This window comes from Microtus pennsylvanicus, chromosome 5, assembly GCF_037038515.1.
Source record: "Microtus pennsylvanicus isolate mMicPen1 chromosome 5, mMicPen1.hap1, whole genome shotgun sequence".
NCBI classification, from domain to species: Eukaryota; Metazoa; Chordata; class Mammalia; order Rodentia; family Cricetidae; genus Microtus; species Microtus pennsylvanicus.
Window position 1 is genome coordinate 125,888,129 of NC_134583.1, and position 24,558 is coordinate 125,912,686.

General features: G+C 53.0%; 1 protein-coding gene across 4 annotated transcripts in view; it reads right to left on the minus strand.

Annotated features, from left to right (window-relative positions):
* Sh3pxd2a (SH3 and PX domains 2A) overlaps positions 1–24,558 on the minus strand; it is a 206,134-nt gene that overhangs the window by 35,966 nt on the left and 145,610 nt on the right. For 2 of the 4 annotated variants that reach the window (XM_075974339.1, XM_075974337.1), the window contains exons 7-8: positions 21,437–21,481; positions 15,589–15,720 (exon numbers count right to left, since the gene is read on the minus strand). In XM_075974339.1, the coding sequence (XP_075830454.1) occupies positions 15,589–15,720; positions 21,437–21,481 (177 nt within the window). The remainder of the gene's footprint in view (positions 1–15,588; positions 15,721–21,436; positions 21,482–24,558) is intronic. The other 2 variants (XM_075974338.1, XM_075974340.1) reach the window with 1 other exon arrangement.

Consider the following 24,558-nt stretch of genomic DNA (forward strand, 5'->3'; position numbering starts at 1 on the left):
TCTGGTTAATTTCAGCTTTTTGTTTGTTCAAGATTTTCTGAGCTTGAGTCTGTGTAGGTGTGTGTCTTGGGCATGCAGGTGCCTTTGGAGGCCTGAAGAGGGTGTCAGATCCCCTGGAACTGGAGTCACAAGTGGTTGTGAGCCATCTGGTGTAGGTGCTGGGAACGGAATGTGGGCTTGGGTCCCTTGGAAGAATAGCAAGCGCTCTTTCCAGTACCTAAGAAGGACACATGGACGCAAATGGATATGAATTCCCTTCTCTCCGTTGCTAAACACAGAAGTTTCCTGGCCTTAGAGCTGCATAGGTTTCTAAGAGTTGTAACCTCCCTCCTAACTGGGCCAGCTTCTCTTCAATTGGGCAAAAATAAAACGGGGGCAATTGTAACTTTAAAGGCTGTCTCCATAAACAAAATAAACCCACTCTACAATTTGTTGAGGGCATTCCTCCCTCCAAACCCTCCTTATTTAATTCCTGGGGAATTTTAAATAGAGGGCTCGCAAACACTCTGCACCCCCTGACGTCAACGGCTTTCTGACAGCGTGGATTCCTCTGCGTGGTGTGGGGAGCGGCTGCCGCCAATGCCCATGCTTTTCCAGGCTCCTTTCCCAGTTGGAAACTGGGAGCCACTGGTGTCACCCTAGTTAGCATACTGAGGGGCAGGGAGGGCGCCCAGGAGAAAGTGTCCCACTTGGGGCCCTTTAAACTCTGCAGTTCCCCAAGTCCTCAAACAGCCCACCAAGCTATCTGAGCAACACCTGTACTAGTATTTGCTTACGCTGACAATTTAAAAAAAGGTAAATATACTTTTCAGAAGGACGTTTTCCTGCGCCAGACACCGAATGGGAAAACCTCATCCCAAATAGGCGAAAACCGGGAAACACATCCAGCAATGCCTTCAAGTTCAAAGGCTCAGCCAAGGTGACGACACTGCAGGGGCCCCAGGCACACTTTCTCCTTCCCCCATGAATGAAGGGCAAGTGAGGGGATGAAGAGCTATCCAGCAGGTGTCTAGCAGCTCACATGTACAAACTACCCTTTTGGGAACACGGATGGCCTAGAAACTACCTTCTTCTGAAATATGGGAACAGACCACCTGCCCTCCTTCCTCAAAAGTTGCGCTGAGTTAACAGATGGGAACCTTGCTTCAGAAAGTGTCTAGGTTGCTGGAGGATGGGAGCAAGTTCAGGAATCCAACAGACGCCCCCATGATATATACTGCCAGGGACTCAAATGTTGCCTACCCCAGACTGTCAGAGAAAAAGGATGGGAAGTAACTGCCACTTGGAGACTTTCTTCCTCTACAGCCATACAGGAACCAAGTATCATCCCAATGTGACAGATGGGGAGACGGGAGCAGACAGCTAGCTGTACACTGGTCCCACGCTTGCTGGTCCCCGCTGGCTACTCAGTAGCGTGGGAGCTCAGCACTCGAATTTCATGGGCCCTTGGGGAAAGGCTTTCTATCTTGTTCTTTTTGACCCCGTGGGTCTCAGAGTCCCCAATTGTGTTAGTTTCCCTGATTCGCCACTGTGTTCGGCCCCTGACCTTCAAGCCACCCCTCTGTGAAGTTCTGTGGCTCCCCACCAGCTGGCTCCCTGGCTGACCTGATGTTTGAGTTGAGCACACCCCCAGCTAGAGCAAGGGATCTCTGAGGACAGCCTCCTGCTGCTCGGCTGGGAATCTTGTTGGTGCCCCAGCTTGGCTTGGGTATTTTGGATGGAGAATGGGCTTAGTATGTGGTTGTTGAGAACACAATGCAATGAGAGATCGGCATAGGCCCCTCCCATATCTGATCTCTGCAGCCACCTTCCCCCTCCAGGTAAGCTGGTGCCGGCTGGTTGTCCTCAGCCCCCACCACTCTAGGCCAGCGCCTCCTGGCTGGTGAGAATGGAGTGCAGGTATTCTTTGGCAATTCTCCTCTAATTCCCCAATGCTGGAAAGTAACGGACAGCACCGCCCCTCTCCCTGGGGATCTGCCATCGGGAACTGAAGTACAGACTATTATTGTTGGCTGTCTAACTGGCCCCAGGACATGACGAAGGCAGACGCTCCCATCCTCAAGAGCTGAAGCCCCTGCAACCTGCCGGTGAACCCAGCTGGACCATTTCTACTTGGGTCTCTCCTGTCACAGGAACAGAGATGCAAAGTTCAGGGAGGCCTGGAGGCTGCTCACCGGGGACGGTTAGGGGATGCCCATCCGAGGAAGCCATGCAGTCTGGCCACAGCCTCCACCGGGACCATGTGCACAGTGTCACATACCAGGACACACAAAGAAGCCCCTTAGTGGGTACAACCTGGAGCTCTGGAGAAGGTGGCCCAGAGACCTGCTTCCCTTACCCCCTGAGGACAGAGGGGAGACAGCTGCATCCAAACCAGCTTCCTTGCTGTGGTGTCCTACTCGGTACCTCAACCACCACAGAGGGGTTACCGGGACTCTAAACCACCACAGAGGGGTTACCGGGACTCTAAACCACCACAGAGGGGTTACCGGGACTCTAAACCACCACAGAGGGGTTACCAGGACTCTGCCGAGCATATGTGATGACCTAGCACATGGCATGAATTCTCTGGCTGTCCGTACTGTACAACAGAGGTCAGAGGTCAGAGTAGCACCCCGTGCAGGATTGTGGGGCTAGAGACCACAGGAAAAGGCATTCCGCTCCATGCCTGGCCTGGAGAAGGTGATTCTAGGGCCACTAGCCTGCCTTACACATAGGTTTCTCATACCCAGTCTCCTGAAAGCCCCAGGAACTTAACCTGTCCTCTAAATCCCCTTGGAGCCTCAGAAGGGTGGTGCCGATATAGTGAGGCTCTCTGAACTTTCGGCTCCACTTCACTTCCATGTCTCCACGGACAGGCACCAACTCAGGCTCCTGAGAATGTGTCTAATGCAGGAAAAGATCACCTCAAACCAGATATCCCCCTAGTTCACGCCCAGCTCACTACAGACTTTCCACAGTGATTGGCCAGGCAGGGATGATAGGCACATAGGATTACCAATGAGATGGGTGGCTCTTCCAACACTGCCAACACTAGAAGGGAGGGGCAGCAGGAGGGTCCCTCTGCAATTCTCCACGAAGGTCTTTCTAACACACCTCTGTCCTGGCACACAGCAGCAGATAAAGGGCCAGGAGCGAATGACTGAACAAAGGGGTCGAATGGCTGCGGACTACATGTTTGCCTGTCTGCTAGGCTCTGGATTTCTCCATGATCAATACCTTGTCTTCAGGCAGAAAGGAGGGAGGATGATGAGAAGGATGCTGACCTAGACTGCCCTCCGAATTCTTCTCTCTCAGCTGCCAAGCTGTCCTACCAATTCCGGATTCTTGGGGGAGCAACTCCATTCTAGAAATTCTCTAGTGAGAAGGTGTAGCTAGAGTCTAACAGCAGAAAGTGGGGGACAGAGATGGGCTCTGAACATCTCTTTGCGCCTGATGTGTTTTGGCATCGACAGGCCCAAGACACTCCTGTCTAAGTTCCTAGCCCTCAGCCATGGCATGCTACAATTTGATTTCACAGGAAAATAAAAAGCACTATTGGTAACATCACGTTGTCATCTTAGCCTGCCCCTTACACTGGAATGCACTGCCTCTATTCCCTTCCTCCTGCCTCAGCCTCCAGACCAGAACCTGTCCTGTTGGCTTCGATCTTAACCAGTTTCCCACCTGGGAACCGTGTCTACAAGGTAAGGTGGGCTGTCCTCATGGGGTTGCAGAGGTGGGGTCACTGAGGGCAGATTGGCCTGAGGTATAGAATGTTCCTGGTTGCCGTGTCCATGTCAAGAGACTTTGAACCCACTGTAAGTGCAGACCCTCCGGATCCAAGGAGGTAAGTCTGTGTTTGCCTATGTAATGAGGCCCAGAAGCAAGAGAAGGCAAATATTTATAAGGGAGCCAGTGAGGCAGGACCCATGGGCGCTAATTCTCCTTACGCAAAGCCCAGATGACGAGCTAAACTCCCTCCCTCCTCTCTAATGACAGATGGTTAGATGGTCATAATTCCACTCTATTGGCAACTAGGTCCACAATGCCCCCAAGATCTGCTCTGAGAGCCTGGGTAGCTTGTCACACATAGCCATGGCTCAGCAATACTGATGCCTAGAAGTGGGGCAGTCTATCTGAGGCTTGCCTGGGAAGTACCAGTTGAGGGGGGAGAAAGGATGAGAAATGGCTCCCACCCCTAGGGCTAGGCTAGACTCCAATATCCCAGTATGCTAAGCCATCTGACCTTCCCCATCGCGTACTGTGAGCTAGGGCACACATGCAGAAAAAAATGCTGGGACATTCGGATGGTGAGTGCATCCATGCTGAGGAAGCCCCAGGGTGACAGGAATGCCTTTGGGGAAGTGGGATTCCCCAGTTCACCTCAAGGAGGAATGGGGACAGCAAAATGTCTCAGGGAACTCAGGGGAGCACTCGACAGCTGGGCCTGTGACTTGAATTCTGGCCTCTTTAGGGCCCAAAGCTAAGGCTTTCACAGATCTTGTTTAACTTGAGAGGGTGGGGGAGGGGCCAAGGAAAACTGCATTCTTCCTCCATCAAAGCCAAGAGTCTAAAGTAATACTTCTGGCTGTAAGTGATCGCAGTCTGTTTGTGATTATGGCTCTGGCTTTCTGGCAAGGCGGCCCTGGAACCCCACAGTTTTGCTGACGGGAGGGACACTCTCCCTCACTTGGGTAATCTTGTCCTCATCTGACTAAAGACATTCATCAGCCCCTCTGCTTCCAACAGTTCTCCATGGCAACTCTTCAAAAACATTATTTAAAGAGGGGGAAAAGCTACCCTGAAACTCTATCATGGAATTCTTTCTGTTCCAGGCAGATCCTAGAAAATCCAAGCAGCACCAGCTGCCCTAGCGGCTGATGTCGTCTACAGGAGAGAGTGGGCACTGGACCACCCTCACCCTCTGTCCACTCTCTTCCTTTCATCAAGGAGAACAATGCTCGCACACATGGGAGCCCCTTGGCTGCCACAGTAAGAGTGGCTCAGGGAAGCTCAGCTGTTCGCTCTCCGGAAATTTAATCGGCAAAGCATTTGGCCTCACGAAGGCAATTCCAGAGGTGTCCAGGAGCCCGCGATCCCAGTGATCCTTGTTACAAACCCAGGGACACTCACAGTCGTTGACCCATTTGGCAGCTGGGGACAGCTAGCTGGGGGCTGGGCAACATGGCCACTTTCCCCTCCCCGTGCCTTCTGTGTGGAGGCTGCATGTTTACCCAGGCTTAGGGGTGGCGAGCCATCTTAACTCGACAGGTCTCCACACCATGGGGACAAAGAGGCTTCTTCTAGTTCAGTTGATTCAGAGTACAATGGTCAGGGAACTGGGGAGCTCTGTGGCCACTGCTGACCCCCTCTACCCCTCAGAGAAGGGCAGCTAGTGTTCTAAGGGACAAAGTGACTTGAGGTCACCCATTAACTGGGAGCTGAGCTGAGAGCCTACACTGACCAAGATCATCTTATGCAAAGCCTGGTAATGCTTCCTGAATGGCTCCACAACTCCACCCATTAACAGGACACCCTGAGCACTGTGCCAAGTGGCAATCCCTTGGCCCAATGCCTCGGGCAAGAAGTGGGTGTCTGAAGCTGGCACGCAAGCGGCACCAGGCTGGAGAGAGGTTAGTTGGTCAAGCCAGCCATGTAGTAACCTATAGTTGATGTTGTAGGAGCTGGCTGGTACAGGGACCTAAGGCCCTGTGTTCTTGCCACACACACTTGCTATCTGTCTCCTCCCATTAAAGCAGCACAAACAGCCCAAACCTGTGAGTACAATGAGCCATGGGCAGTTCAGGGCCCTATGAGAACAGGAAACAAATGAGAAAGACAGAGTGTCCAGGAGTGCCAGGACGGGGTACCTAGCCAACTGCAACAGAGACCTTCTTGAGAGGAAAGAGGAAAGGAAGAGGCTGCAGGGGCCAAGTCTGGGGCCTGAGGGGGACTCAGTGATGTAGGATTCCACTTTGTATGCTGGGATTACCATTAATGAAGAGAGAAAACTGTCCTGAGCCCCAGATAGGGCAGAACTTAGGTAGGTTGGGAAAACTAAACTGCATGCTGGGAGAAAGAATGGCGGAGTCAGAGAGAAGCCATGTAGCCCCCACAGGAGACAGATGCCTAAGTTTATCCGGTAAGCCACAGCCATGTGGCGATACACAGATGAACGGAAATGAGTTAAATTAAGATGTAAGAGTCAGTCAATAAGAAGCTAGAGCTAATGGGCCAATAAGGTTTCTGCGTGATTATTTCGGAGCTGAGAAGCTAGGAACCAACAAGCGGCCTCCTTCAACAACTCAGACAGCCATGGTCAGCACCACCACATCTTCTGGACCTTAACTCCAGAGCCTAAGCTAGACAGGAAAGCCTGCATTTTCAGGCAACATGTGCACACCTGAGAGAGGAACAAGACTGAATGCACAGGGCTGGGAGGTGAGTCTAAAATCTAGCTTCAGCCACAGTCTAAAGGGCCCAGTTGGCAGGAAGAGTGGCCCAGGAACCCTGTTCCTGTCCCCTGACAGCTATTACATTACTTCTGGGACTTTAGAAGCTGGCCCCTCAGTACCGAAGGCCCAGAGTCATGAGGCAGCCCTGCCTGCCTCCTTCTCTCTGCACAGCAGGGAGTAACTTCCTATTTGATATCACACAACAGGCCCCTCCAGCCTACTCACCACAGCTAAACTCAGCTTTAGTGGGCAACCTCCTTCTTTTAGCCCTGGTTCCACCTATTCAGTATGCATGCAACACCGGACTCCTCTCTCCTTACAAGCTGCTGCCTCTCCTTGTTCAATATGTACCGTCTTCAGAAGCCGTCCCTCCACTCAATCCAGCACTGTGCATCCAGAAAACCCACAGCACCCAGGCCATGTGCCATCCTGAACCTTAGCCTCCTGGGGTTGGCATCACCTTGCTTTGGGCCTTATATGGGGGGGGGGTGTAACCAGCTCACAGTACCTGGGATATAGATAGAGAACCTCATGATGTCACTGTCAGCAAGGGCAAGCAAGACAAGGGCACAGTTTCTTGTCCACAGCTCTACTCTAGCCCTGTGCATGCCGTGGGTCACACAGTAGGTTCTTTTCCACACTTGTCCACCGCTCTACTCCAGTCCTATGCATGCTGTGGGTCACACAGTAGGTTCTTTTCCACACTTGTCCACCGCTCTACTCCAGTCCTATGCATGCTGTGGGTCACACAGTAGGTTCTTTTCCACACTTGTCCACCGCTCTACTCCAGTCCTATGCATGCCATGGTTCTCCACGCCTGTTGACTAACCTGCCTGCCTTCTATGGAAGCAGGATTTCCCTGAGGACTGAGGGCAGGAGGAGAGGAGAGGATGGAGGACCTACGCCATGTGGTATGGGGCTGTAAGGGAGGGGCTGGGATGGTTCTGTTTGGTTACAACCGTAAAAGGCAACATGGACTGGAGGTACCCGGACTACTGCCGGGGGGCACAGCTCAGACCCCATCCAAACCCCTCCAGATCTACCACGTATACAGCCCAACCCCTCCAGAAAGACCTGGGGAGCCAAGATGAGGGAACTCACACTTTCTCCATTCTCCTAGAGTCTCTGCCCTACAGATCTCTGCTTCTTAGCTCTTTGTAGTGCGGGGAGCTTACACAGCAAAGTCCTCTGGGGTTTGGCCTTTCAAGGAAGCACAATCCACGCTGCAAGCACTCAGGCTCCCAACCCTAGGCAGACAATGGCCCATGGTGCTCATGTCTTCCTTCCTTGCTGTGCAACCTTGGGACAAGTTACCTCACTTTTCTGGACTTCAGTTTCATCCTTAGAGAAAACACCAAGCTCCACTCTGCCTGTTACCAAGGGGTTTTAAAAATCGCCCAGTTTCCTATCCTGTGAAACTTAAAATATTATGATTCAGAAAGAGCACCTTGGAAAAAGCTCAAAATCCCCAGCTAGCTGGCAGGAACAGACACTTCCCCAGGTGGCCTTGACCTCTCTGATGATGATTCCCAGCAGGCATCTGGGAGAACAGACTTCTGGCCACTTGGGTTTCGAGACACGAAAAGCCAACAGTGGCCGTGGCAATGTGGGTGGACCAGACCACGGGAGAGAGAGAGAGAGACATGGCCATGGTGAATCAGCTTTGGACCCGGCACAGTTTGCTTGCTGTTAGTCTTTGGCGGACTGACTCGGAGTTTGGCTTTCTCTTACCCCCCTGGTGCTCCTGGGCCACTTCCCCACAATCCAGTCCAATAAAAAGCTTGAGAGAAACAAATGGATTTTAGCAGGGGCCTGAGAGATGCCCAGCTATAGAGCATGCGCTGAGACAATGAAACCCAAACAATAGTTTCATGAACTCAAGCTACAGGAACCAGAAGTTTCCCTCCATGTGGGGGGATGCAACAGGATCCAAGATGGGGAGCTTCAGGGGACACTGACTCCCACAAGACTTTTCAGGGCATATAAGCTAACTGGGTCACCCTGGCTGTTCCCCACCTTAAACTAGGATTCTTGTTCAGCACTGGACATCAGAGGATGAGGTTATGGAATCTAGGAAGATGCAGATAGGAACGAAGGTGGTTACCGTGGGCTACCCTCAGTTACCACCACAATGATTGCCGAAAACCCAAGTGCTGAAGTGTGTAATATCCAGCATCCCCAGGGTAAGCTGGGGAAAGTGGCAATTTCTCAACCCAAATTCCCTGAGGGTCTGACAAATTATACTCCCCAGAAAACATGTGCCCTGCACTTAGCAAAAGCCCATTACATAAGAGCAGAGAGCATGTGGGAAGGGCTTCTCCCAAGACGTCAGCGGGAGAATCCCTGGGGACAAAGGCAGTATGTACATGTGTGTGTACATGGGGAGGTGGGCAGGGTCTCCAGGACTGCCCACTCACAGGCAAGAGTCAGAGACAGCGTCAGGTGAGGGTGACCGGCTGCTCTATCTGTCCAACCTGAGCAGGGTAGAAGGAAAGTCCAGCACCCTTGCGCTGCCCTGTCGGGAACTACAGCTGGTGCCCAGCATATGGCTGGCAGTGCTTGGTGCTGACAAGCGCTTGGATGCCTTCCTGACAACAGCCATGGTACACGTAGCTTGAGGAAAGAACTAGTTCCTTGTCTGCCCCCCCCCCCCACACCTGCTCTAGCTGCCCTCCTCGAGAGCCAGGAAGACGGGTTCCCTCTGCTTACCACAGCCTATGGCTAACTTCCACAGGGCTGCCTAACTTCCACATGGGGTGCCAATTCCCTGCTTGGTTGCCCTTCCCCCAGCACCTCTGCTCTGCCCCACATGACAGAACCATGATAGTCAGTGCGGTGGTATTCCAAGGCGGTCCTCCTTTCTGCTAGCCTTGCATGAAGCATCCTGACAGGAGGCATCTGCTCTTGGGTCGCCAGCAGGAGTCCGGCTTCTGTCACAAGCCCTTCTTTTATGTCACAGGCTGGGGACAAGAACAGCTGTGCAAGTCAGAACTCCAAAGAAGGCAGCTCCAGCAGGTGCTGCCCTAACTTCACGGGCAATGATCCCTCTGCTGCCCTCTGCCCCACAGACTCTCAGAGCTGAGACAGAACCAGAGTAACCCACTGTCTGGCCAGGAAATTGGCCCAAGAGGGTAAACTGTGCCACAGGTGTACCAGTCTGGTGTGGTTTTGAGACAGGATCTCATATGGCCAAGATCAGCCTCAAAATTGCTATGCAGCCAAGGATGACCTTGAACTTCTGATTCTCCTGTCTCTACCTCCCAAGGGCTGGGATTACAGATAGGTACCGTCGTAGTCTATGGTGCTAGGGGTCAAACCAGGGCTTTGTGCACGCTAGGCCAACACTGCTCTCTAAGCTACAGCTCAAGTTCCCAGAGTCCTGTCTGCGCTGTGACACACTGGGCACTCGCTGTGGTTCTGGGTCTCAACATGTAGCCCTTTTGAACCAGAATGTTCCAACTCTAATTTCAATATTCCAGCTGTGGCGGGGGCTGCACAGTTGTTCCTGTTCTATAGGTAAGGAAACGGTACTTGGAGGACCCAAGAAACTTTCCGAGGGCCACAAAGCAACTGCCTCAAAATCACAGCCAGGTTTACCCAACCTGAAGTCTAATGTTTTCGTTAGGAGGCTATTCTGCAATTGCAGCGGCAAGATAACCTCTGTCCCACAGTGAACAGGCTGGGCCGAAGGGCCCCAGGCTCACTTGCTCAGGGATTTACGTTCTCTGGCCCTCTCTTCGGGAAGTGAACACACTGCATACCAGAGACGGCCTTGGACCAGGATGGACTTAGGAACTGCTGATTAGGCAAATACGGCAGGGACACACACGCATTTAGGAAGGGACGAGCTATCAGAGAGCAAGGCTTTTGGATGCTCCTACAGAGCCTACAGGGCCGCGTGAAGGCCAGACATACCTACAATGCAGGCTGATTCAGGGAGCTTCACTCCTACAAGGCTGTTTTGATAGTTCACTATTCGGCAGTGCCTCCGGCAATAAACTTTCCTCTCCAGAAACGGCCTCGCCTGTCTTTAGTGGGATGTCCACTTCCTACGGCTGGAAGGCTGGAATTCAGGTCGTTCCTAAGTCAAGCGTAGTCTAAGCACACAACTTAGAAGCTAAACAGAGTCAATTTAAGATAGAGGACAGTCATAAAGAAAGCTATGCCAAGTGGGGGAGATGGAGCCGTGGGTGGGGTGACACCGAGCCCAGCCACTGGAGTGTCATCTCCAGGGCCCACACAGTAGGAGAGCAGCAACTCCCATGTGCTATCCCCCAGCCTCTGCACGCACGCTGTGGCATGAATGCCCCTGCAACCCTAAGAAATAAATGTAAGTCAAAAAATTAAAGCCATCCCATCCTCCCAATACAGCCCTCATCTTAAGTGCTAGAATTTCCACACCCATTAGACAGAGACACTATGGGTGTATAAACAATTATCACAGTGCCTGGGACAAAGGAAGTACTCGAGTGTCATAAAATAACAGGGAGTAATTAATGCACGCCCTGTACAGTGTGTTCCCCCCTTATAAAGTCTGTGTGGAACATACCACTGTCCTCTTTTATTCTGAAGGGCTAGAGAGACGGCTCAGCAGGTAACGCACAAGCCGCACTTACAGAAGACCTGGGTTCAGTTCCCCGCACCCATATACCATCTGTAACTCCAGTTCTAGGGAATTTGATGTTCTCTTCTGACCTCTGGCAGGTACCAGGCATGTGTGTGATACTCATACATATGTGCAGGCAAACACTGAGATACACAAAATAAAATAAGTAAGTTAAAAAAAAATTAGCAAATTGTTTATTTCCAATGTCAGGGTAGCGTTGGTTTTCCTTCCTTCCTTCCCTCCCTTCCTTCTTTCCTTCCTTCCTTCCTTCTTTCCTTCCTTCCTTCCTTCCTCCTTCCCTCCCTCCCTCCCTCCCTCCCTCCCTTCCTTCCTTCTTATAGTGTTGGGGTAAAATTCAGGCTTTGAGCATGCCAAGGAAGTACTCTACCACACAGCAACATCTGAAACCCAGTACTTGAATTCTAGACTCTTGGCCCTCTCTGCTTCCATACACAGCCTCCCAAGTAAAATGGTTACAGATACCATGACAAGAATTAGTTAAAATGTCTGTTCTGCAGGCTGGACCACCTGAGTCTGATACCTGATTCCCATAATCCCCAGTGGAAGCAGAAAACAAACCAGTTTGGATAAACTGGTGCTCTGACCACCACATGAATTCCATGTGATCCCCCCCCACACACACACACACTCTGAGGAGGTAGGGCAGAGACAGCCAAAAGAGGGAAGAGCGAGGTTTCCCAGTCCCAGCCTCCCGAAGGCTGGGATTCATGCTTTTCTCTTGGCTTCCGTGAGGTTTTCCCATAGTCTTTCAATCATCTCCAGAAAAAGCTAGAGGACTGACTTTCCAGCGTTTAGTCAGAGATCAACTGGACTAAGCACTGGTTTGGAGGGTAAAGCACCCCAAGGCTTAGCTTTCTCGTGGGGAGAGTGGGGACAAAGGAGATCAAAACCCTTGTTTTCAAGGAAGCATCAGAACCCTCAGGGTATCACAGCAATACCAGGAGACAAGAGACTCAGAGGACAAAAGCTGAGGCAGGAGAAATTCTGTTGACTCATCTCCACGCTCCCAGCCCTGGCTGCAGTCTCGGAAGGAAACAATCCTGGAAAGCTGCAGGCAGCGTCTCTCAGCACAGAAACCAGCAACCAGGACCCTGACGTCACCTGCCCGCAGACGTCACGCCAGCCATGCCTGCCAGAAGGGGCAGCCGGTGCGGGTCTTTGAGACACAAGAATGTCTTATAAGGAGGCTCAGGTCAAGGGTCAAGGAGTTTCCATGAAGAAACAATGGCTGTTACAGGCCCTGGCGTGGCTTGCTGGATGTCGTAGCTTTCAGCTGCATGTGTCCTACTGACCAGTGGACGGTGAGCCTTCCTACATGGGTTCTTTCTGTTTGATCAAAAAGGTGCTTGTGACTTCTACCCAGATATGTGCTCCTTGAGATGGGCTATCCTTATCCATCACTGTCTTGAGATCTTCTCAACTGATACCTGCCTCCAAGTTCAAGCGATCGACTTAATCACTAACACCGCGCTACCTATGAACAACGTGCCGGCAGGATCCCAGGGGGATCATCTTGATGGGTCCATGACTCTGATCCACCTGTCACCGACACACACTTTTACCCACTGCACACTTAAGATCAGCGCATCTCAGCCTCCCGGGGGCCTTTTCGGAGGGAGAGCCCTCAGCTTTTGGATTCTAAGAATCATCTAAACTCTTCGTCTGTCACTTTGGCTACCAAATGGTAAATTTGCCTTTTATCATGTAGGATTATTCCATGGAGCTGGTACAATGATCCTATTCAGTACGGGGCTTGGGGCCTGGCGCTTACTGTCTATGGACTTGGTGACTTTCTAGGCAGATCTTTGATGGGTGACAGCCACAGAAGGTCTCTCCATGGACCCTCCATCGGAGTGGCTCCCAGCTAAGGGAAAGGGCACACAGGCAGAGGCCTGCCCCAAATGACACACAGGGAGGCCTGGGGGATGGTACTCACTGGGGCTGCAGCCCAACAACACCAGTGGAAATGTTGCAACACCCTCACAGTGTCCCAGGTCAAAGGCATCACAATTGGGTCTTTGTTCCAGAGTTCTGAAGCCTCACTCACTACTCCTTCCAAAATCATCTCACAGGATGCACACGGCTCACCTACAGCACCCCCACAGTCCAGCCTCCGGGTTCTTTACCAGAGAATTACCTCCCAGGAGCTGAAGTCTGGCCATCTAGCCTTCTCCTCCTTACCCTGTGTCTCTCATTAAGCTGGATGTCCATCCCAGCCATGCTGATTTCAGATGGACAGACAGACAGGTAGCCACAGTACTCCAGATCCTTGTTCAGACGCACATGTAGCTACGCAGTTATCCCCACAAACCATGAGAACAGCAGAAAAGCCACAAATAACAGAAGTTCAGACACAAGGCAGCCTCCACTCCAAGCAGCCACAAGGCTACACCATGTTACAAAAGGAATAGGTAAGGCCTGGCGGAGTAGTGGGACCTGAAGTTACCCAGCGCTCTTATAGGGTCTCTGTGCTAGCTGGGCTGCTCAGGGATGAGTGGCAGGGGCAAGCTGAGGCCCCTTTACAGCCAAAAGAACTATGCAGGAAAGCAGGTTTCTAAGCCTAACACAGACACACATCTCCGAGTTCTCCTTCCTTCACCCTTAGGCAAGAGTCCATGTATTCTAAGGGTCACACATAACGTGATGGAAACGGGAAAGGTAACTGAGTCTGCAGAGTCCTTTCTAACATTTATTTATTTTATTATTTTTTGAGACAGGGCCTTACTATTTAGCCTTGGGTGGCCTCAAACTCCAGACAGTGCCTACCTCTGCCTCCTGAATGCTAGGATTAAAGACATGTGCCACCACGCTCAGCCTGGAATGGTGTACCAGGACTCTGGCTGGCCTATGGCTGACTGACCCCAGGCTCAGAGGCTCACAACCTCCTGCTGCTCTGGGTCACACAAGGTGGTGGTGTGGCAGGTACATGTGGCGGCAGGCGAGTCCCCAGGGAAGCCCTTCTTAAAAGAATTGACCTTGCATTCAAAAGCAATCTCCTGCCTTTACTAGGAGCAGGCTCCCAAGTGAACAAACTTTCCTCCCCTGTTGCCTCTCATTATGACAGACCCTCCCACCTCCCATGGGGCCTCAGGGCCTTGGGGCTCCCAGAGCCAGCCCCACAAGACAATAGCATGATGCGGCAAAGTTACACAGGAAGGGAACCAGGGCGGTGTTCACCTGGAATCCAGGTCTGATACCAGGTCATGTTCTGTCATGCGTACCATGTCCCTGCCAACCGCCCAAGCACAAGGACAGAGCCTGAGTTCTCAGGGAGGGTAAGTGATCAGGAAGATGACTGCCTCAGGATGGGGAGTCCAGTATATGCTCACATCACAGCCCTGTGCTGGGGAGTCGGGTCCCCTAGAATGTCCAAAGAGATTTCTTTTAGCTTCTCTGCAGCCACCTAGAGGCATTTGCATTCGGAAGTTTGGGAGCACTGTTTTTGACCTCAGGATACTTATTTCTGGTCAGCTCTCTGTGCCTCAGTCATTCTATCTACAGAATGGGCACAGTGACCCACTGAACTGCTTTCCTTTTGAAATATCAGAAGGAAGAGAAGACGATTGGGCCTCCCTTTTGAAGGGCCCACAAATGCAATCCGGGGTACACCTATGCCCAGGGCCTGCCCCCAGCAAACTGAAACTGAAACCAAAACAAGATCCTGAAACCTCTCAAGCCCTGGCAGGGGCTGTCAAGCCTGCAAGGGAGGCCATAGTTCCAAGGACCTTCCGGCCCTTCAGGGGCCCCAGGAGCTGCAACAGGGGACTGACAGACTTGAGCCCTCTTCCCTCTATCTGCAGTATCTTTTCTTGCCAAGGATACCAAGGGGGACTTCAGTCCACTCTTCAAGAACTCCGGAACCCTGGGAAGCCATGGTTTATTCTCCGTGTCAGTTCCTAACGACACAGTGGTTGCTGCAGGACCCCTCCTGGCTCCAGGACCTGGCTTTATCCAGTGCTTGGGCCCTCTTCCCTGGTCCTGGTAGCTTCCAGCTCAGCAGGGGGCAGCCAGCTCACTACCCACACACTGCCCAGACACGAGGCAACCTCCTGCCGGCCTGGCCCTTCCTCAGACATCTTGCCAGAGGTCTAGGGACTCTGGAACCCATTGTTATGGCCCTGTCTTCTCCACCAGTAGGCTGGGTCCTCCCACTTCTGTCTGGATCCTGGCAGACAGCTCAGCTGTGGAAGCTGTCATTGGGCACCAGAGCTACCATCTCCTCTGGGCCTCAGATGGCACGGGGCCCCTGAATAGAGCATGGATGCTTCAGCTGCCACCTTGGCCCCGCGTTAGCACAAGCTGGCAAATTAGCCTCAAGCCAGGGAGACATTCTTCCACCACCAGGCAAACTGCTGGCCTGCAGCCCAAACCAACAGGGGAACTTCAGACTTCTCGGCCCTCTCCCTGCCAGATGGAAATAACGTATAGCTGCAGAGGTGGGGGAGGAGGAAAGGAACAAAAACCCAGCAGGGCCCAGAAGCCAGGCTGGAACCAGGAGTGGACAGCCAAAGGCCAGGCACTCACCACTTTCGTTCTTCTCGATGACATCTACCACCTCTCCGGCCTGGAGACTCAGCTCCGAGTTCTCTTGTTTCTTATAGTTGGACACCACCACGTACTGTTCCAGGATCATGGGCTCGGCGTTGGTGTCGGCACCTGGCGAGGGCAGAAAGCATGCAGTGAGCCAGCGGCCGGCCGTGGCCCCGCGGCCGGGGCGCCCTCTGTCCATCGCCCTCGAGGGAGGCTGCTCGGTTGCCAGCGTTGCACCGAGGAGCAGCCCGTAGCCAGGGCTCGCAGCTTGCTGGACCCCAAGGACAGGCCATATAGCAAGGCCCCACACCGGCCCCCTGCACTGCGGGGACCGGGGGACATGGGGAGCCAGGGGACGGGGAGGAGAAGGGGGTGGAGAGAGGCAGAGGCAGGCAGAGATGGAAGACAAGGAAATTGAGGAAAAAGCCTGCTGCTGCCTGTGAAGTTAGTCACAGCCCGGCATGGGGGAGTCTGCAGCGAGGCCTGGGGCCTCCCCTCTCTCCAGACTCTAGTGCTGGCTGGGGTGTGAGAGGAGGGCCCCAAGAGCACAGTGGGCGGCCCATGAAGGCTGAGATCAGAGCACAGGAGAGAGAAAGAAGGGAGGCGAAGGGGAGGCCCAGGAGGCCTGCTGCCTCAACCCCAGCCTGTAAACCTAGAGAGAAAAGGCAGCAGGGATCTCCTCAGGAGGGAGAGGGAGAGAACTTCTCCACAGCCTAGGTCCAGCAAAGAGTCAAGAGGGTTTGAGGCCGCCAATCACTAGGGCTTACTTGCAACCCTTAAATAGAAACACATGAGACCCGTCGAATGAGGAGCTGGGGGTGGAGGCAGGGGATGGGAGGAGGGCCCAGACTGTTTACTTGAAACCCAAGAAGAAAGTCCCAGAGCCAGTGCTGGCGAGCTGAGCCCACCCCCCATCCCCCATCCTCCCACCCCCGCCAACTTTTCCTCAAGTTCGGCTCCATTCCTGTCCTCCTGGCTTTCAGAGGGCCGGGCAGACAGCAGTGTTATGCCTTCCGGAGGAGCTTTCCTGGGCCTCACCGCCATCGCAACCAGCAGAGGGTGACTGGTTCCCCTGGCATTGAGGCTCTGGGCAGTTTCAAGAGCCTCAGAACCAAAGGTGGGGGTGTATCGGAGAGAGAGTAGGTGAGCCCCGCTTCCAGAAGCAAGTTAGTTCTTTGTCCTACTTGGCTACTGAACCAATGTGACGTTCATGAGACAAGGGCCGGGCTAGAAAGTGGACAGACAGGGTGTCCATCGCATTATATATGGCTGGATGTGTTGTCAAATCTCTGCCTTTCGGGTGTCACCGTGGGCACTCTCAAAGACAGGATGCCTTGCTAGCCTTCAACGAACCCACAGGCAGAAAATGACTAACCACCTCTTTCAGGAAGACTTCCCAGACCTCTCCACCCACAAGGGAATTCTAGTACATTTCTTATACCATACTGGTCAGTCAGCCCGTCCTTCCCACACCAGTGTCTGAAGCAGGAGTTCAAGGTCAGCCTGGGTTGCTGGTCAAGACCCCTGTTCCAAAACCAAAACAAATGCAAAACCCTAGCAAGTTCCGCACAATTGTGTGGACAGAGAGTTAATCCAGCGTTTCCCGTCTGCTGTGGTGCCTCAGCCCCAGACACATTCCCTCTATATGACAGGGTCTGACTCACAAGCCGGGCAGGTACGGCTCGGTTCACCTCGAGACACCCCCTCTCCCTTCCCCTTTAATTCCCAGATTAATGAGAGGTTTAGAGAGGACAGGAGACGCATGCAGTTCCCACAGCTCATACAAAGACAGTCAAACCACTTACGATCGCTTCAATGGTTCAAGTCCACCTCTCTTCTAATTACAGAACACTCGTTTATTTCCATACACACTGTCCTTCCGACACAACGACCCTCAATTTAGGAATGGAGACTTATCCCAGGAGCTTTTAAACCCTTACACTCTGATGCCCAGGCTTCAGAGAGCCAGCTTTAGTGGGTGGGGCCTCGGCATGACTCATTTTGCATACCCCATCCTGTCCCATGGTTCAGCTTTGCAGCCAAAAGTGAGACGCAGTGCTTAGACCTCTGGGTCCTGTGTGAAGAAGGCGCTGTCAGCGTCTGTGGCCAAAGAACTATGGGGGAGTCAAAGAAGTTCATTCTCCTGGAAAGAGAAAGAACTTTTCTCTCACATAACGTGGGCTTTGCAGCCCCAGATGAAACCTTCGGAGGCTCAGAAGCTGAGGTGTGCCCCGTGAGCTCACACACGCAAGCCCCCAGGGAGCCCCTGAAAAGCCAGAATTGCATTTCAGGCAGAAACACAACCAACAGCTGGGAAGCCCAGCATCTGTATGCAGATGTTACCAGCTTCTGCACCAGCTAGACAGACTGGGCACTGGGCGACAGATGGCCTCCCACTGTGTCCTGGGGGTTATCAGTGCCTCCACAGCACAAACCAGAAAAGGACCAGCTACCGAGGGGACTTCGGATGTGAAAAACAGGAGAAGAGAATACAAGACTAAAATGGGGGACGGGGGTGGGAGTTAAGTCCTGAGAACGCCAATTACATGCAAGCCCCCATCAGGGCCCTTCTCAGTCAGTCCCATACTCAACATCGAAGCAGAGCAGCATCATGCTTGGTCCTCACAGAAACCTGCACGGAGGGCTCCACAGAGCCCCATGTTACACATGGTAAACTGAATGTCTCAGGGGGAAGCAGATTCCCTAAGGTCACTTAGCTGTCCCATGCCACTAAGCACATACTAACCCCTGTATCACACATAGCCTACACGTGCCATTGATGCTTAGTGTCTAGGAAGGACCCTTCCTCACAGCATCCCGGGACCCCTGGCACACCCGGTCAACACTGGAGTTTGGGATTTTTATAGATTTATACGGTCGTCTCTAGTGCATATGTCCTTTAGTGGTAGGCACTGAGTGTAAGGTTAAAGTACTTCCAGACGGATGGTGTGGCTGCTATGTGGAAGGGTCGTACCTCCCCAAGAGGGGGACAATAAATGACTGAACTGGAAGTGGGGCAAAGGCGACGTGAAGCTGAGGCAAGAAGGAGCAAGTTCCTACAGGTCTTACAGAAGACAAAGTAATGAGGACAAAGACGAGGTGCCCATGAGGCGACAGATATCAGCTCATTTCCAAGCCAAGAAAAACCCGAGGCAAGATTTCAAAGCGGAGAAAATCTACACACCCTGAAGTCTGCTTGGGAAGTTGGCTGGAGCCTCTAACGCCTAGCACTCTGGGACTCGGGAAAGCAAAGCAAAGGGACCCTTCTCCAGGGTCACAGAGCGCAGGCAGGCTGCCACTCTTCCTGGAGACAGCTGTGGGATTCTCTCCTCCCCACCTTCCACCCCCAGTGCAGGCAGGCTCCCGGCTCCTCCTTCTGGCATCTGCCTCTTGGGGTGTCAGCATGGCAGCAGGCACTAGGAACAGGTATCCAGATGAGAAACTGCTTGGTGATGTCATCTGGAGGGGCAGCTCTGGATCTCCTCCAAGGTAGGCAAGGCTTGGAAAATTGGGGTCTGGAGGAGTCTGCGGGAGGAGGGGGAGCCTCCTTGTGCTTGGCAGAGTGAGAGGGGTGGACCCTTCTAGAGAGTACTGTTTCCTGGGTTAGAATGGGCCTTTACAGAAGAGGAGTCCCTGGCTGGGCCTGCTAGGGTCCTGAGGATTGCTGCCCTGCTCCTGCCTCGCCTATTCCTCCAATAACCATCTGCATAGAACTTTGGGATTTCCTTTGTCAACTTAAGTTTCTAAACTAGGCCTCTGCCAAGTCATTTCCCGGCTCCCACACCTTCAGTGGCTCCTCATTACTTACAGGATAAAAGGCAGATCCAAGCCCAGCCTTTCCTGTGGTTGGTGCTCCCCTGCTACTCCTCCACCATTCCATGGAACATTCATGATTCAGCACCCATGATGCTCCTGTGCACACTCTTCTTCAACAGCTCCTGCAGGCCCTGCCCCCTGTCCACATGCATTCCCCTCTCTTTTATTGCTCTCAATTCTACCCAAGCCCTTCTGCCTCTCTAGGAGACTCCCTTAGCACCCCCGTCACAGAGTGTCTTGTTCTCTCCTGGGCTTTTGGTTGGGAACGGCTTCCCAACCAGACCATGTACTTCAGAAAAGACAAGACCTAGACCCAACCATTGCCTGGCATTCCAAAGGCAAAAGATTAGAGTCAGGGTCTAGTCCAGTCTTGCCCTTGCTTGCTCTGTGACCCTGGGGAGGTCACTTAACCTTCTCGACTCTGGCCTCCTCATCTGTGAGCAGGGACAGTATCTCAGGGGCTGTTCTGCCTCTGCACTGAAGTCACAGGGCCTAAAGCCCAGAGCAAAGTACAAGCAGTTGCTTAGAGAGTAGAGCATGGGAGACGGAGGAACGAAAGACCTCACTGCCAGGGACAGCAAAAGCCACTGCCCCAATACACCTCTCCTAGACCCACCTCCAGGCAGGCAGGACCTTACCAGCAAGAGAGAGCCAACTCAGAGCCCCTTGGTCACTGAGGGTTGGATGACAGGCTAAGCAGCCCCAGGACCCCAATCTATTAGGATCTCTGGCATTAGCCCATCGCCTCTCTGTTTCCTGTCTGACAGAATTCCCCCAGCATTCCAGAAGGGAAACCAAGGCTGGGAGAGACTCTCAGTTGGCCAGGCCCCGTGGGAGCTTAGCCCCAGGTTCCCCATAACCCTCCCAACGTTGGGCATCCCACCAAGGCCCAACGGCTGCTCACAGCCGGTTCTTCCCAGGCTGCACTGGGCCTGCTGGCCTCTCAGCTATACGTTTGGTGAATAGAATGCATTGCTGTGGGCCAAGTGGGCTCGGGCTCCCTGGCGTGAGCAGAGGGGAAAAAGGGACAGGAGCCCAGTGATTAGCTCAGGCACAGGCCGGCATCATAGGGGACACCATAAGGATGACCAGGAGGGAAGGGGGACCTCCCCCACTGCCTTCTCGCCTGGCCTCTCTCCCAGGATGCTCAACACCCCCTTCCCTGCCAACAGCAGTGGCGGGAGGCAGGGAAATGGAGCTTGAGCTGTAACCCTGCAACTGGCCCAAGACCTCTTCTCCCTCCAGCCCTGTGGTGCCTCCCCACCCCTTCAGCCTTAATGTTTGCTCTTAGAAAGAACGGGACCCTGTGGAAGACTCTTCTGGAAATGCCATCGCTCTCCCACCACTTACGCTAAGCACTATAGTCCTGCTGTTCATGGCTTTTGCCACAAGGCTAAAAACCAAGACCCTGACCCTCTACCCAGATGGCCTAGATAAAGGCTAAGTCTCCAGGCCCTGAAGGTACGTTATGGCAGCTAAAAGCCTTGGCGCGATTCCAAGCTCTGAACTACTGGGATTTGGATCTATGATCCACCCTATCACATGCACAGCAAAGAACCTCCTGCTCTCCAGATCTCCTACTCCCCTGAGAGATCTCTGGAAGGTGTCAGAGACTCTGCCTCACATGAGAGATGGCTCACTTTTGGCTACTCTCCCTGGGATGGTCAATGTGATAAGGCCAAAAATGACAGCAGCCCGCCATCATCCTGGAACAGAAATGCCCCGAGATGGCATCACATGCCCTTGGGAAGGTTATGCAACCCCCCCCCCCACACACACACCCAGGGCAGTGCAGGCAGGGCATGGCCGAGCTGGGATTCGAAGCCACAGGCATGGGGCCAGCACGCTCTCACCCTCGCCACTCTTCAAGGCTCAGCTGAGGATGACAAAGGGTTGGTTCTCCCAGCAGGCAGAAGGCCCGGGAGTGGAAAAGCCCCACATGCAGATCAAGGGAAGCATGCGCAGGGAAGCCTGCCTCCTCGGCACACACGCTGGGACACATGTTCATACGCATGCACGCAAGTACCTGTCACGTCCTTCTTGGGAGACTCAGTCCAGCTGGTTAGCCACACTTCCGAGTCCCCGAGAGAGCAAGGAGAAGCAGGAGAGAAAACCGTTAGGCAGGCAAGAGGGCCACGGAAGAGTGGCTGCAGACACTGAGGTTCAGGGCGCCCTGGGCGGAAGGCGGGGGAGGGGAGGGAGTGATTTCCTGGCCTAGGATGACTGCTGGGCGTGGGCCTGTATGATTACAGAGGCTGGCTGGGATAATGAGGTGTCTGTTGAAACACAGGAATCTCTGAAGCAGACTCCTGACCCAGGCCCTCCCTGCAATGGGATTCGGCTTTAGTGTGGGCTGGAGACGGCCGCTCTGCTCTGCCTCTGTGGCCATGTGGGAGGCTGGTCCTATGGGGCCTGGTGGCTCCAAGGATTGTCAAAGGCCAGCGGGCTCAGCACACCAGACCCAGGAACTCAAATGTCAGGGGAGTTTTCAAGTTTTATGATACCGCTATGCATTGAAGTCATGTTCAGCTCTTGCCACAGCTGCGCCCCCGCTCCCCCCAATAGATGATAATGTAGGAGCAGAAGACTCGTAGTGGTTCTCAACCTTCCTAATGCTGATACCTTTTCATCGCGCTGACCCCTAACCATAACGTTATGTTCGTTGCTACTTCATAACTGTAATTTTGCTACGGTTATTAATCGTAATGTAAATGTCCATGTTTTCTGATGGTCTTAGGTGACCCCTGTGAAAGGGTCATTAGACCCCAAAGGGTCGTGACCCACAGGCTGAGAACCACTGTCCTACGAAGCCCTTCATTTCACGCTGGACCCAGGAGAGGGACCTCTAGTGGTGGGGAGATGAGGGCTGTATTCCAGGCTCAGACAATAGTTTCCTCTGGGCCTCAGTTTTCTCACCAAAGAAACAGGGAGGACAAAACCACAGTGTCATGGAGGAACTGGTCATTGTGGGCTAGGGTGCCCTAAGAACTATGATGGGGAGGAGCTCTTCACCTGCGCGCATGCGTGTTGGTTAGCACACCACAGGAGGACAACTTTAGGGAGTCAGTTCCCGCTTTCCACCTTGACACGTGTTCCAGGGGTTGAGCCTGGACTGCCAGGCTTATGCAGTGAGCACCTTTCCTGGCTGAGTCACAGGGCCAGTCCTGGTTCAAGCATTTCTGGAATATCAAAAGTCACCACGAACCCTGGAGGTCACAGGCACTGTCAGCTCATAGTGGAGCATTTACTCCCATGAGGACTCAGGAGGTGGGCACACGCCTCCGGCCTCAAGCTGCTCAAGAGGCACCGGGTTTCTATGAGATAGAACGGAGCCATTCCTGGAGATGACCCCGAGTACAGGGTACTGGTTGCAGGAGACAGTTACAGGGCTGCACACATGAGAGGCAAACGCTTGCAGGGCTGCTACTGATGGCCAGGGGGAGCTGCAGACACAAGTCAACACTGGTCCAGCGTTTGTGGACCGAGCTTTGAGCCACACACCTTGTATAAGCACTACTTCGTTCCTCTCTGGACAGCAGGTGTTGTTAGTACTCCATCTTGCACACACAGTGAACCAGAGAGGCAGCGTCCCTCGCTCAAGGCTACACAGCTAGGACAATGCCCATCTCTCGCAAGGACACTGATCAGGCAACCCGAGCTTGATGCCACTGTTTCAAGCACATTCATTACACACTTGTTCATAAACCTGCCTCCCCTCCCCAGCCCCCGACCTGGAGAGCTGGGAAGCTGCTGTTTCAAATTTTACTGTAACCCAAGAGCAAGTTCTAAAGTGGTCTCTGAGGCCTGGGTACAAACCCAGGATCCTCCCCTTTAAGGGAGTTACTTAATCTTTTGGAGCCTAGTCTTTGTTTTTTAGATAAACCTCTTCTTCAAAGTTGATTTTTATTTCAGTCTCTTTTTTGAGTGATTGCTTGCATGTATGTCTGCGCATCACTTCCGTCCCTGGACCCGCCCCAGAGGAGCTGTCGGATCTCCTGGAACTGGAGTTACAGATGGTTGGGAGCTGCCATGTGGGTGCTGGGAGTCAAACCCGGGACACCCTGGAAGAGCAGCCAGTGCTTTTAACCACTGAGCCATCTCTCCATTCCCTCAAAGTCTATTCTGGAGCTTCTAAAACTCAGGATAAAGTGACATGCCTGCCTTCTTGGCTGCCGCGATGACTAGATGAGGGGATGCCAGTAGACATCATAACGCCTAGTAGTTACCAGTGCTTCCTGAAGGTTAGCCACCATGGTGGGTACCACTTCCCTGCTAGCACGAGCTTGGCTCTCAGCGTCACTCAGCTCTGGGGGCACCAGGGAAGTCATGGTCCCAGGATGCAAGGATGGTAACGGAATGATACACTATGCTAGATACACCAGGAAAACCCCTGCGTTTAGTCTGAGTACTTCCCACCATCACCTTCAGACTGGGTCAGCTAGAATAAGGGACAGGGCTGGGGCTGAGGCCAGAGCCTCTCACCAAGACTGGCAGCCGGCAGGACTGCCCCCACGGAGCTGGGAAGGGCAGACATGCTGAGGGCCACCAAGGTTCTAAGTAGCTGCAGGCAAAAAGGGCCCAGTGAAGAGTGGGGTGGGGATGGGGAGCTTACCTGCCTGTGCCCACATCTTGCACCCTCTCTTCCTTTGTGGTTCCCTCTGGGTTCCCTCAGGAGAAAGTGTTTTGAGAAAGGCGAATCTCCCCCAGTGAACCACAGAAAGGCATTCTGCCTGGGTGTAGACAGTCCAGGAAGGATTATTCTGCCAGCCAGGGGCCAGGGAAAGCTTACCTTAGGGCTAGGTGTCAGATGGTCTCTGGGCAGACCACTCAGTTCTACCATGATGGTGAAAAAATGAGCTGGGCATGGGGGAAACCACAAGTCCTAGTACCTGGGAGGTGGTGGCAGGATGATCAGAAGTTCAAAACCTGCCTGGGCCACTTAGATTCTGTCTCAAAATCTAAAGAGGGCTGAGATTGTAGCTCAATGGCAAAGTGCATGTCTAACATATTTGAGGACCTAGGATCCATTTCCAGACAAATAAATAAATAAATAAATAAATAAATAAATAAATAGATATCACCCAGGGATTATACCAGGAACAGTAACTGGGCCATTCATCTTCCAATAAAAACCTTATTCACAGCAGC